Here is a 14,015-nt window from a genome sequence, read left to right as displayed (position 1 = left end):
TGGCCTTCTTTCCCAAGAAAATGGAGACATTTCCCAGAGGAAGTCCAGCAAGGATTCACCAGGGATGATGGGTTTGCTACATGAAGAGAGATTTGGTAGAATACCAAATACCTGTGTTTTGAAGCATTTTTTTTTAATAAAAGAGAGGAAATCTTATTAAAGTTTACTAAATCCTTACAAGGTTTAAGAGGCCAGAAATACATTTCCCCATCTGAGGAGATAATAGAGGCCATAAACTCAGAATAGCGGATAAGAAAATAATGGACTGAGATAAAAAGAAATTTCTTCATGCAAACAAGGCAAATCTTTGGAATTTTTGATGCTGGAATGTCATGGGTGCTCAGTGGCTGAGCAATTTCAAAACAAGGTTCAATCAGTTTCTGGATATTAAGGGAATCAAAGGACATGGGATGAAGCAGAAACATTAGATTAAAGTAGATCAGCTGTAAGGAAGAGCAGACTGTCAGCCATATGCGCTATTATTTGATTTTTTAAAAAAAAACATTATTTTGAATACTTAGAAACACATTAAGAAAAATATTTATCACGGGAACCCTTATTCCTCCTCATTTTAAAATTGGAAACAGGCTGCATGAAAAGCCACCAATGAAAATTCAAACTGTCATCTGGCAATTTCCTGTCCTTGAAGTACCAATATTAGGTATTAGCCACATCTATCATAGTTTACACCTCCTTTTGATTTATATAAAATGAAGAAAAGTGTACATATATCAATAAATCTGTGACATGAAGTGAGTGAATGAATTAGCAACATCTTGGTGCCAAAAAGGTGATCAGCACCTATCAAAACTGATTCATGTCCAGAGTTAAGTATTCTTTTCTTTGGCTTGGCTTCGCGGATGAAGATTTATGGAGGGGGTAAAAAGTCCACGTCAGCTGCAGGCTCGTTTGTGGCTGACAAGTCCAACGCGGGACAGGCAGACACGATTGCAGCGGTTGCAGGGGAAAATTGGTGGGTTGGGGTTGGGTGTTGGGTTTTTCCTCCTTTGCCTTTTGTCAGTGAGGTGGGCTCTGCGGTCTTCTTCAAAGGAGGTTGCTGCCCGCCAAACTGTGAGGCGCCAAGATGCACGGTTTGAGGCGTTATCAGCCCACTGGCGGTGGTCAGTTAAGTATTAGAATCATATAAAATGAATACACATTTAAATAATATTGGTTAACAAATCAAGTGCTGAGTGTTACTGATATTTACACAGCCTTTAATATCCTATTAGACACCATTCTGATGTATTTATGATTCAAATGACGTGTGCAATGGGGAATGGCCCGATGCATGCACAATAAAGTGACAAATCACAAAAACACCATGTAGATCAGTACAAATTTCATTCAAATTATAATATATCAGGACCATGAAGTAAATAAAATATTGCACATAGGAAGCCTAGACAAAGTGAATGAGAAAATCTTGAACAATTTTGCTTTATTTGAAAGACTATATTTATAATGCTATATAACAGAGCTGTTTAAAACTGCAGCCGATATTTTGTGGAAATTGAGGCTTTTGTCTTTAAGGAAAGGTTTGTTCTCTATTCTTTTTCAAGTCCAAATACTCCTTCAGAGTTAAGGATCTCCACAAAATTTACAAATTTAATTTCTTTGCTGAGATAATGAGTTCCATTAGAGTTGCATTCTATCAATTAGAAACAGCAAATGAGACACATAAAATACTGTTGTGGATATTTGTTCAAGGCAGAAATAAGAAATTCTGGGTCAGTGCTTTTCACTGGAGTGTGCATGGATGCACAACTTAGAGATTAAGTCTTTATAGAGGATAGGACATTATCAACAATAAAACTAATGCAATTCACAAGTCCTCCTTTGGACTATTGCCAATTCAATATAAATTTGATCTGTCAAAAAGGGAAGTTGTTTAGACAAAGATGAATAATAATCTGAATAGGGTGCCAAATCTCTTTTTGTTTACTGCATGGGCTACATTAATTCAATCACCATTCTATACTCAGGTGGCACTTGAGACTGCTAGCTTCTTCAGATGATCCATGAATACTTGCAAGCTGACATCATCCGTCAGGATTGGTGCTCCACCCTCCTAAGGAAAAGATTCAGAGAGAAGTGATTGCACAGTGACTGTCATTATCTGAAATAATTAATTAATTTTTCGAAGCACGAGACTTGTATCAAGTTTAACTTAATCCACCACATTGAGATTATTATATGCATTTTAGTCACAAAAATCAGTAAAATTACTCTGAGGAACCTCTTTCCACATATCCACCACATTCTGCATAAAATACTTGCCCTCAAGATAAAAAATTTTCCCTACACATCTTAAATATATGAACTCTTGTTTTAGATTCCCCTAACATGGGAAAAGGACTGTAACCATTCAATTTCCCCCTCAATTTTATACACACTTACAAGGTCACACCTCAGCCTCCCACATTCCAGGGGGAAAAAGTCCCAGCCTCTCCTTGTAACTCAAGCCCTCGAATCCCAGTTACATACTTGTGAATCTTTTCTGAAATCTTTCCAGTTTGATAATAACCTTCCTAAAGTTTGGTGAACTGCATCCACTATTTCAAGTGTGATCTCACCAACAATGTCTCCTGTACTTAATGCCTTTTCATTATCCCCATCTTCCTGTGTTGGCACCTTCAGGGAACTATGCACTTATATTCTTAGGACTTCCTTTTCCAAAACACTCTCCATGGCTTTCAAGTACAAGTTTATTTATTATCCAGCTGTACAAGTACAACCCAATGAAACAGCATTCTCCGATCGTCGGTGAAACACACTGCAAACACACAAACGATACATATGCATAGTACTTACGTACAAATATTAAAATAAATATATATTGTTAAATAAATAATTGAATCATGGAAGGTTTGTATGAGCAGTTCATTAGTCGTTCAGTCTCACTGCCCGTGGTAAGAAGCTGTTTCTCGGCCTTGTGGTTCTGGCTCTGATACTACCATCTCTCTTTTCCAATGGAAGTAGCTGGAAGATGTTGAGTGCCAGGTGGTAAGAGTCCTCAATGATTTTTTAAGCCCTCTTTTGGTAACAATCCCAGCATATCCCATTGATGGGGGCTGGGGGGAAGGGAATGGAGACCCCAGTGATTCTCTTTGCTGCTTATAATCCTGTGGTTTGACTTCTGATCCAAATTCTTTACCTCGATTGTACCATATAATACTGCAATGTAGCCAGCCAACTTAATAGAGCTCCTGTAGAAAGTTGACAGGGTGGTAGCCTTGCTGCCTCAGTCACTGTTGCCTGCAGGGATTATAATCTGGTGCAGCAGACATATTGAAGATGTCTCTTGGATCTCTGTCAGTTGATCTGCACAGTCCTTCAGTACCCGACCTGGTATGTTGTCTGGTCCCACTGCCTTCTTTGGGCTCACCTTGGCCGAGGTTCTTTTCCCTTCAACTGCAGCTATGCAAAGGGACCGTACATCAGGGGAGGTTGGAACTTTCTTTGGCATTAGCCTGTTCTTCTCCATGCATAGAACCGTGCCTAGAAGGTGTTAAGTCTGTCTGGAAGGGAGGCGTCGCTGTCTTGAATTTGCAAAGATTATGTGGCCTATTTTGGTTAGGATACCTTGCCGCACGTTGCCAGTGTTGCACAGCTGACTATGGATTTTGTGCGTTCCCACACTTTGTCTTTCCAATTACACAGGAGTGTTCAGCCTTGACTGATCTTAGTGCTATTTGTTTTCTATCCTGAAGGTAGCATCATGAGCTCTGAGAAGTGCATGGACCTCTGTGACCAACCATGGTTTCTAGTTAGTTGTGATTGTCTAACATTTGATCTCTGTAACGTCTTCATTGCACTTGCTAATGTAGTCAGTTACTGAGCTCGTGTACTCCTCGACATCTACATGACCACTAAATGTGGCCGCCTCCCTGAAACTGCTCCAGTCCTGTCTCAAAGCAGTCTTGTAGCATTCGCATCCCCACCCACATGCTGATCTCCCCAAAAACTGTCTTTGTTCATTTTGCCATCAGTCTGTATTCCAGGGTTGGCATGATGGATATGTGCTTCAAGTAATCAAGGTGGGGGTGAGGGACAGCTTTATTCACACCAGGGACATTGGTGTTGACCCGATCAAGGATGTTCTTGTGACTCTTGAAACCATGTTAGAATGGTTGAAGTCGCCAGCCACAATCATGGCATCATCAGGGTGGGACGTCTGGGCTTCACATTTACTGTGCAAGTCCTGCCTTAGTTTAGCTTCCCAAAATTTTGCATGTCAGAGTTAAATTCCATCAGCTATTTTTTTGGGCCAATCTCCCAGTTGATCTAGGACTGGTTCACCGGTTACCTTTTTTTAAAAAAACTGTACCACCAATGCTGGTGTCATCTGCAAACTTACTAACCATGCCAACTGCATTCTCATTCAAATTGTTAATATAGATATTGAAAAACAGTGGAACTAACACCAATCCCTCTGGGACTACATTGGTCCATTGGTCACAAGTCCCCAATCCACAAAAACCCTCCACTACCACCTTCTGACTACTTTGTATCTAATTGGATCGTTCACCCCGAACCCCACGTGATCTAACTTTCTGGACCAGCCTTCCATGTGGGACCTAGTCGAAGGCCTTGCAAAAGTCCAAGAAGATAACATCATCAGCCCAGTAGTCAACTGCTTTGGTCATCGTTTTTTTTAAAAAAAACAATTAAATTTGTGAGACATGATTTCCCATGCATAAAGCCATTCTGACCATCCCTAATCGCTACCTTTCCAAATGCTGGATGATCCTGCCCTTCAGAATCCCCTCCAATAATTTGCCCATCACTGATGTCAGCCTGTAGTTTCTGACATGTCTTTACAACCCTGTTATTTTGTTCATTTCACTGCCTTTTTCATTTACATTTGAGATTTCTTCATTTGATCAGTAAGTATTGAAATCAAGTAGAAGCATAAAAGCATACTGCAGTACTGAAAAAGAGCCCTGACCTGAAACATTGACTATTTCTATCTGTCAGACCTGCTTCGTCCCCCCAGCTTCACTCTGTTCACTCAAGATTCTAGCATCTGTTTTGGTTTCTCTTCAGAAATTTCTAATTTACAGAGTATGCAATGGGAAAAATAACAAGATGCTTTAAGATTTTAATGCAATACACAAATGCGATGGGGAAACTCAGCAGGTCACGCAGCATTCATAAGATATAAAGGGGATTCAACATTTCAGTCCTAGGTCCTTAGTCAAGTACATGTTTTGTCTGAAAAAACATTATATTGAATTATAAAACAGACAGCCTTACCTGTCCCCATGCATACATGTTGTTGTGAGTCTGTGAGGGGTTTACTTTGGATAATAAGAAACGAGCCTGAAAATATAAAAATTAAAAATTTATATTGAATTTGAAGAAAAAATTGAACTTGCTTTTATCTAGACTCTCTTGCAATCAGAGGACAATCACAAATATCCTACAAGCAGTGAAGCCCATTTTGAAATATTGTTGTGGTCCTCTTAGCTATACAAGTACATGATCCTTTATCTGGAACCCTTGGAGGTTTTTCCAGATTTTGAAAAGCCCTCCCGAATTGTGCTGCCGTATCCACCCCCACCCCCTTCCAGTCGCCCGGCTGTCTCCCCCAACCGCAGTCCCTCAGCCAACTCCTCAACCACTGGTCCCTCGGCCACCCTGCCGGCTCCCCCAACCGCCGATCCCCACATGGCGGATTTTGGAGCTTTACGGATTTTAGATGTCCGGATAAAGGATCGTGTACCTGTATTGGAGAAGCAATTGTACCAAAAAAAAATACAAAGACAAACTGGTCTGTCAGGCTTTTGGGGGAAATAGTACATCTATATCACCTGCATTCCAAATTTAAACATACATCTTTGCCTGAGTGATTGTTCAGACAATTCTCTTGATAAGATTAGTTCTCTAATAATCCTGATCCTACATCCCAAATCAGAAGTGCTCAACATAAATCTTTCTCCCATTTGCTAGACCAACTTTTAAAATATAATTTGAAACAATTGTGATTAAATGTTTGTCATTTACGTTTTGTAAATAAAAACATTGTAATTGATTTTTTTTTGTTTTAAAGCTGTTAATTTTATTTACATTTTGAAGTCTTAATGAATATCAACATTACGAAATGTGGAGAATGTGATTACCTGACTCCCTCCATGTTCAGTGTCAACATAGCGAGGCATTGGGAATCTGCTGTGCAGTATCTCCTGGGCATCATCTACTGGTGCTTGCAGCAGATGTCGAAAATTTTCATATTCAGGCATATCATGGTAGCCAGCTTTGCGCCACTGAGCTATAGTCTAGAAAAGTAACAATCTCACGAGTTATTATTGACTGTTCTCATTTATTCCTATAAAAGGTTATCAAGAGTTTATAGTGAATTGAAGAGGTATTCTAAGTAATCACAGAATATTAAACTACTGTAATCTTACAAGTTTCTATTTAATTTAATGTTTCTAGGAATGCTAAACAAAATTCCTTGAATTAATTAAATATTGTTGCTATTCTTAGAAATATTTGGTGTTAATTTTAAATGGAATAATTCAAAGAACATTGGCCAAAGCAGAGACACAAGATTTTGCAATCAATAGTGGGGAACAACACTCACTGGTGGCTTCAAGGAAAGATACCCACAAACACCAAACAATATTTAAAGCATTTATTTTATCTTTCCCAAGGTGATTTGCTGAATATTTTGTGTTTCATGGAATAGCTGAACTTCAGAAATACATACAAACACTAAAACATGTTGAAAAGCACAAAAATACTGGAGGAATCAGTAGATCGTGCAACGTTTTGGGCCTGGGCCCTTCTTCTACCTGAAATGTTTGTTATGTATCTTTACCTCCTATGGACAGTGTATGACCTGCTGAGTTCCTCCAGCATTTTTGTGTTTTTACTACAATCACAGTTTCTGTAGATTGTTGTGTTTCACCTAAAAAGTACATTTTAACTAAAATTTAGTTATAATAAAGTTTACAGGAGTTGGAAATACATTAAACACTTTAAAATAAAAAACACAGAATTTAAAATCCAAAGGAATGGAAATCCATTCAAATCAGTATTTTCTATCCTTTTTAAAACAATGAGAACAACATGAAAATACAAAGGTTTTAAGCAGTTCACTGATCTGAGAATATTATTTTGCAGTAAGCTGCAAAACAATGCACTCTTGAGAATCATGGTCAATAAATTATGGATTTCTATATTTAACTGCACACACGCAAAACAGCAGTCAGTTTCACAATATAATGATAGCAAACCATCTATTTTACTGCGATTACGACAACTAGACACAGGCCACCATTATCAAAATGACAAGTTCATACCTCTCCATGGTAGATAAGAATCTGAAAGAATGTGTCCATTAGAAGAATTCGATCAGGGAGTATGCTGCTGCTATCTAGGAGGACAGGCTTCACAAAAAAAAAATCAAAATGTTTCTCAGAATTGTTGATTTTCACATTTCAAAATAAGTAATTTGAATCAACAGTGACCATACTCAGCTATTTCTTCCAAAGAATGGTGTACAAAAAAAATACTTTTCAGTAACAGTTGGAGTCTATGCATAGAATTGCACAAGTACATTAATTCCAGCATAGCTTAAATCAGCCTACTGTTTCGGTCCTCTTGATCTTGTTAAACTTACACTCGATCTCTGGGTACTTTCACATTTCACACCCTGAGAAAACGAGGGATTAAGTACTTGGGGGCACACAGGACTGTAGATGCTCAAATCTGAATCTAAACACAATCTGCTGGAGGAACCTCAGCAGGTAAGTAACATCAGTGGGAGAAAAAGAATGGTTAATATTTCGGGATGAAAGACCTGATAAAGGGTTCCAGCCTGAGATGTTGACCATTCAATCTCTTCCACTGATCCTACTCAACTTGCTGATGTCCTTCAGTGGATTGTGTTTAATTGCAAATGTTTTGCAATCACCGCTTGCCTAAAGCCCTCCATCTCTCCACCTCTGTGTAATCCTTTTCAAACCCTTTTCATAATTTATAGAATCAAACTTTGAGTCAACTCTATGAATGACTCATTTTTCCTGACTCAGTGCTATGTTTTCTTGTTACAAAGAATAACTCACAATTTTGATTAGCTATGCTCTGTAAATCTCATGTAATTTTTAGTTCTAGGAAATTATTTTAAAAGCCAATAATCCTAACCTACTGAGGTCATTGCTGGTGATTTCTGGACTGTTAAGAGTCTTCCTTAGCAATAGCAACAGCTTAACAGCTTGATTAAAAAATGTAAATACATTTTCCAATTATTAAACTGATTCCCAAAAGCACATAATGAAATTCACCGTCTTCCATCTGTAAAGAACATTTTAAATTCAAAGGACAATAAATGACCAAGTTGCACAGCAACTTAGCTCCTCGCCATCTACATTTTCATTTTCCATAAAACCATTTCACCTTTAAATTAAATTTCCTGTTGTGCTACTTTTTGTCAGTACTGTGCTCCATTTCAGACGAGATTGCAAAAGTTGACCAAAGCTCAATCAAATAGATTATTTTATCAAGTTCAAATATATTGTCAGTGTACATATGTGACATCACATACAGCTCTCGGATTCTTTTTTTCTTGCAGGCAGAATTTCTATTTATTGGCAATGTAAACTGTATTCAATAAGAGATACATATACAAAAGGGAATAATGTAAACAAAGAAAAATGCAAATTGACTGAAAATATAGCAAATATTCAATAATAAAGTGCAAAGTAAGACTCCCTAAATGAATTTTAGATTGTTTAGGAGTCTGATGGTGAACAGGTAACAACTGTTCCTGAATCTGATGGTACAAGTCTTGTGGTATCTATACCATTTCCCTGATGGCAGCAGTGAGAACAGAGCATGTCCTGGGTGGTGTGGATCCTTGATGATTGCTGCTGCTCTTCAACAGCAGCGTTCCACATCGATTTTCTTGATGGTGGGGAGAGTTTTGCCTGTGATGTACTGGATTGTGTCCACTCTCTTTTGCAGGGCTTTGTGCTCAGAGTTAAATGGTACCACCATACCAGGCCATGATGCAGCCGGTCAGCACACTTTCAAGTATACATCTGTAGATGCTTGCCAAGGTTTCTGATGTCATACTGAACCTCTGCAAACTCCTAAGTAGAGGCACTGAAATGGTTTCTTCATGATGACATTAGTATGTTGGGTCCAAAGCAAGTCCTGCAAGATAGTGACTCCCTGAAATTTATATTTGCTCACCCTCTCCACCTCTGATCCCTAAACAATCATATACATCTGGTTTACACTTTTTTAAAGTCTACAATCAGCTCTTTGGTTTTGGAGATATTGAGTAAGAAGTTTTTTGTTAGTACACCATTCAGCCAAATTTTCAATCTCCCTTCTGATTCCTGACTCATTGCTTTTTTTATACAGCCCTACTACTATTGTATCGTCAGCAGATTTTTACATCATGTTGCTGCTGCATTGAGCACCCACCACAGTCATAGGTGTAAAACGAGTAGAGCAGTGGGCTAAGTATGCAGCCCTGTGGTGCTCCAGTGATGATAGAGATTGTGGAGAAGATGTTCTTGACTGGAAGAGAGGAAATCCAGGATGACATAGTGGGGTATTGAGGCCCAGGACTTGGAGTTTGTTGATCAGTTTTGAGGGAATGATGGTGTTGAAAGCTGAACTGTAGTCAATAAAGAGCATCCTGATATATGCATCTTTTGTGTTCCATGGTTTTGTGTCGAGCCAGTGAGATGGCATCTGCCTTAGACTTGTAGCTGCAGTTGGTAAATTGGAATGGATCCACATGGCTGCACAGACAGGAGCTGTTATGCTTCACCACCAGCTCAACACTTTATCACTGTGGATGTGAATGCCACCAGTCAGTAGTCATTTAGGCAAGTTACCACACTCTTCTTGGGCACCTGTAAGATTGAGGCCTGTTTGAAGTAGTATATATCCCATCCTAAGTTGAAGATATCCATGAAAACATTAGCCAGTTGGTCAGTACAGGTCTTCAATATCACTATTTAGGATATTAGCATTGCTTTAAATAATGAGCCTCCATTGCTACTATTTTCTGGGTGAAGGTATTTCAACATGGAAATGGTGTAGAGAGCTCCAGGATTTCAACCCAGTAATAATAATGAGGTGATGAAGATGTGCTCCAGAAGCAGCTTTTCCTCCAGCTTTGTTGCTTTGATACTGTTACAATATTGGTATCCACTCGAGAATGGGGAAATTTCCCAATCTTGCCTGACCATAAAAGCAGAGCAAATTCAATCCAGCCAATTACCACCCAATCAGTCTGCTCTCAAACCACTTACAAAAAAAATAAATGATGGAAGGTATGGTGGTTGGATTGGATTGCTCCAGGATTGTGTGTGTCTAGAAATCATTACAGCCTTCATCAAGACATGCACCAAGCAGCCAAATTCCATTGGTACAGAAAGACCGATTTCCCTTCACATTAACATCTGATTGAGTGCAACATTTATGAGCTCTGGTCAAATTGAAGTCAATACACATCAAGTAGAAAACACTCCAACAGTAAGTGGCATATCTCAAACAAGATGGCTACAGCTATTAAATGTCAATCATTCCATTATCAGGTCAGTATCACTTAAATGTGAAGGTGAACCACCACTTTCTCAACAGCAATCAAGAATGAGCAACAAATCTTGTTCTTGCAAAAATGCCCATGTCCCAAAAATTAATTTAAAAACCAAGTCTGAGAGATCTTATAGCCACCTACTCCATTAAAATTACTACTGGGGCACCTATCCTTCAGTTTCACTGGAGAATTCAAGTGCAACATAACTATTTGATGAAATTCCCCTGCACAACTTTGTCCATTTTATTATGGCTAGACAGTTGGTTTGCATTCCACAATTTACCATGCAGCAAGGTGCTATTTTTGTGCAATTTTCTTAGAAATAATTATTAAAATAATAAACATGAAGATAAATGCAAATTCTTGAACCCATCCAACACACAGCCAAAGGATCATGTTTTGAGGACAAATTTATTTGTGCATGATAATTAAATTTTTTTAAATTACCCCCCCCCCCCAAGTTCAGGATTGATGCAATTTTTTTTAAAACTTTGTGTCAAATGTTCAACTAATTCAGCTCAGTTTGACTTCAGTGCAGTGTTCTTGCTATTGACCAGTTGGGTTTACATTTAGATCATATTTACAACATAGGAATAGACTCCGAACCAAGTTAAGCACGCACTACATTTATTCAGCTTGTGCTTGCTTAAGATGAAATGCCCACATACATTTCCATTAAGACCCTCATAGCTTGTACAAGTAAGCAATGATGCATAATTATTTTGTGTTGGACTTTAGCCAGCTTTGCCTGAAGAAAACAGGAACAGGGGCAAACTTTTCAGCTTCTAAAATTTGAGTCACTCACCATTCGACTACATAATGGTTGATCTGCATGTTTACTCCACTGATCCATAACACCATTCATTAATAAAAATGCCACCTAATTTTTTATTTACAATTTTAACATATGATCATATTCATGAATGCAAAAATTAATGATACTCTTTGCACTGAACATTTGAAAGCCCAGCTATCATATCAGATAAGCAATTATTCAGAGTGACATCAACATGTGAATGAAACACATCTTACCTCTGGAGGGCCATTGAAAGAATAGGCATAGAGGATTGGTTGAATCATAATAAGAGACTGTGTAAGATCCTGTCGCATGAAATGGTGACGATAATAAGAACTCTCATCAGGGCTGTTGTTAAAAACTTGCAAGAACGGAGAACGCCTCAAATGAAACATAAACTAAACACAAAGAAAATTTATGCACATTTGTATAGCAAACATGTTTCTGTCAATTCAAGGTTTTGTTCCAGCATAGTTCTTTTCCCCTCTTTCCTCATTGATCTCCTTCTATTTACATCTCTTGCAGACAGGTTGACTATGTCTAACATGCTCTCACTACCCTTTCAGTCTGTATCATAACCTCGTTTTCACCCAATCTCTCTTGGTTCCATCAGGTTCTGCCCACCCCTCACTTTTATGCAATTTAAAATGTATTTGATTTCCTTCTTTCCCCAGTTTTTATTGAAAGGCCATCAACCTGAAATGGTCTGTATCTCACCTCATAGAGACCGACTGCTAAGAACTTCCAGAATTTCCAGTTTTTATTTCAAATTTATAGCTTTTCAATAAAAGAACATTGTTTTAAACTCCACAGTGTGCACTTTACACATTAAAAAAACACATTAAAAGTTTAAATGAAACAAAATGCACATAATAAGTTCTCACTTCATACCTGTGGGTACAAAGAAAACGTTTCAGAGAATTTGAAAGAGGCTGGATCATCCTTATGATAATCTCCAAATTTCTGACACTGATAAAGAAGAAAAGATTGAATATTTTACATATTATGTTTCTTTTACAAAATAGAACAACTGATTGAAATTGCCAATCAAATTTCTTGTTTCTTTCCCCCTTTCATAACCAAAAAATGGATCATACCAGTCGTATAAGTTGCCTGTCTAGCCATCTGAGAACATCTGGTCCCTCCTCAGTCTCTGCTCTGTAAACTGCCAGTCTTGCCATTAGAACAGCTGCAGCTTCCTGGTCAAAGGATGCAGCAATATTCTGGATATGTGTTTGTGCATCAGCCCAGCTTTACCAAAGGGGAAAAAAACAGGGAGATGTTTTTATAAACTGCAATCAGTAATAGCTTTAAGAAAATTAGAATATAGAGTATCCATAAAAAGAAATGACAGTTCTGATTATCAGCTTCATGTCTCAAATTTAAGTTTTATAATTTAAACTATACTCTGCGCATGTTATATTTAAACTTGCTGAAATAGCTCAACATGTTTAAAGAGTGATTTTCTTTTTTTTTAAAAAAAAGGTAAATTTTACAACAAAGTTGTGTAAGCCAAATAAAATCAAATCAATTGAAGAATATGTTACTCTTCCTTTTGAAAGAATTAGGTGGAAGGGAAAGAATGGAAGTTTGAAAACCAATTTGTTAAAGTAAGCTTGGATCGATGTTCTGCACAAAAAAAGTGAGTTGTTATTAAACTGCAATCAATGAACTGGTTAAGTTGCATAAACAAGTTATGTTATATCAGTACAACTTGACCAGATGGATCATGGATCAGAATGCAAAACTGTAAATATTAAAATGTGTGATGATGGAGCAGTTACCCGATTCAAATTATAATGGCAATTTTACATGTCATCCATACATGTGGTTTCAGTTATTTCAGAGTTTAATTTGTTTATTTTATACCTGGCAGCAGTTATATTGATTATAATTGTACAAAGGGCACCCTTGCTGTGTAATCTGTTACTATTAATATGCTAAATGGGAAAGAATCAGAAGAGATTTAACAGCTCAAAACTGATTATCTGTGATAAAAAGTGGATCAGCAGAAACTATTCTAATACAACCTCATTTTACCATACATTTCTCATTTTACCACTAACTCGACTAGTAGACAACCATGAAGAGCATATCTGGAGCAACAATAAGTTGCTTTAAAAATCTGGTACCAACCTGGCAACACTGCACAATGCAAGACTGAACATGTACCAAGCTGCAATGCCACAAACAATGGATGGAGTTGAGTTATCTCACAATCAGCAAAACAAATCAAAGTTCTGCTGCTCTATTATATTACTAAAGTGAGAAAAAGGCTACAAGAACATCAACCACTGCAGAGTCCAGTACTTGATCGCAAAAAATAAAACTAAAGATTTCGCAACCAGCATAAACAGGCAAGTAAATAATGCATCTTGAATTCCTCTCAGATCTTCAGCATTATGGAAGCCAGTACGATAAAATCTCTGTAACAGCAAATACAGCCCGGTATACTGAATTGAGACTTCCAGAAGTCTCTAGAACTGGATATTTCATCTGAAATCCTGAAGACCTGTGCTGCAGAAGTAGCTGCACTTACAGTGGAAAAGAGCTTAATTTGCAAACAGCAGGGCAAATTTAATCCTGCCAACTAGTACCTTCACCACTTATTCTCAATAACAAGAGTATAGAAATAAGTAGTCAATATTAGTA

General features: G+C 37.8%; 1 protein-coding gene across 1 annotated transcript in view; it reads right to left on the bottom strand.

Moving 5' to 3' along the window:
* Window positions 1-1,200: 1,200 nt before the first annotated feature.
* The window catches only part of sec23a (Sec23 homolog A, coat complex II component), a 77,193-nt gene continuing 64,378 nt past the window's right edge, over window positions 1,201-14,015 (bottom strand). Inside the window, exons 14-20 of the mRNA XM_069916779.1 lie at window positions 12,461-12,614; window positions 12,255-12,332; window positions 11,600-11,761; window positions 7,311-7,397; window positions 6,126-6,281; window positions 5,260-5,325; window positions 1,201-2,071 (exon numbers count right to left, since the gene is read on the bottom strand). Coding sequence (XP_069772880.1) covers window positions 1,982-2,071; window positions 5,260-5,325; window positions 6,126-6,281; window positions 7,311-7,397; window positions 11,600-11,761; window positions 12,255-12,332; window positions 12,461-12,614 — 793 coding nt within the window. The 3' untranslated portion in view covers window positions 1,201-1,981. The remainder of the gene's footprint in view (window positions 2,072-5,259; window positions 5,326-6,125; window positions 6,282-7,310; window positions 7,398-11,599; window positions 11,762-12,254; window positions 12,333-12,460; window positions 12,615-14,015) is intronic.

This window comes from Narcine bancroftii, chromosome 2, assembly GCF_036971445.1.
Source record: "Narcine bancroftii isolate sNarBan1 chromosome 2, sNarBan1.hap1, whole genome shotgun sequence".
NCBI classification, from domain to species: domain Eukaryota; kingdom Metazoa; phylum Chordata; class Chondrichthyes; order Torpediniformes; family Narcinidae; genus Narcine; species Narcine bancroftii.
This window is presented reverse-complemented; position numbering and strand designations above follow the sequence as displayed.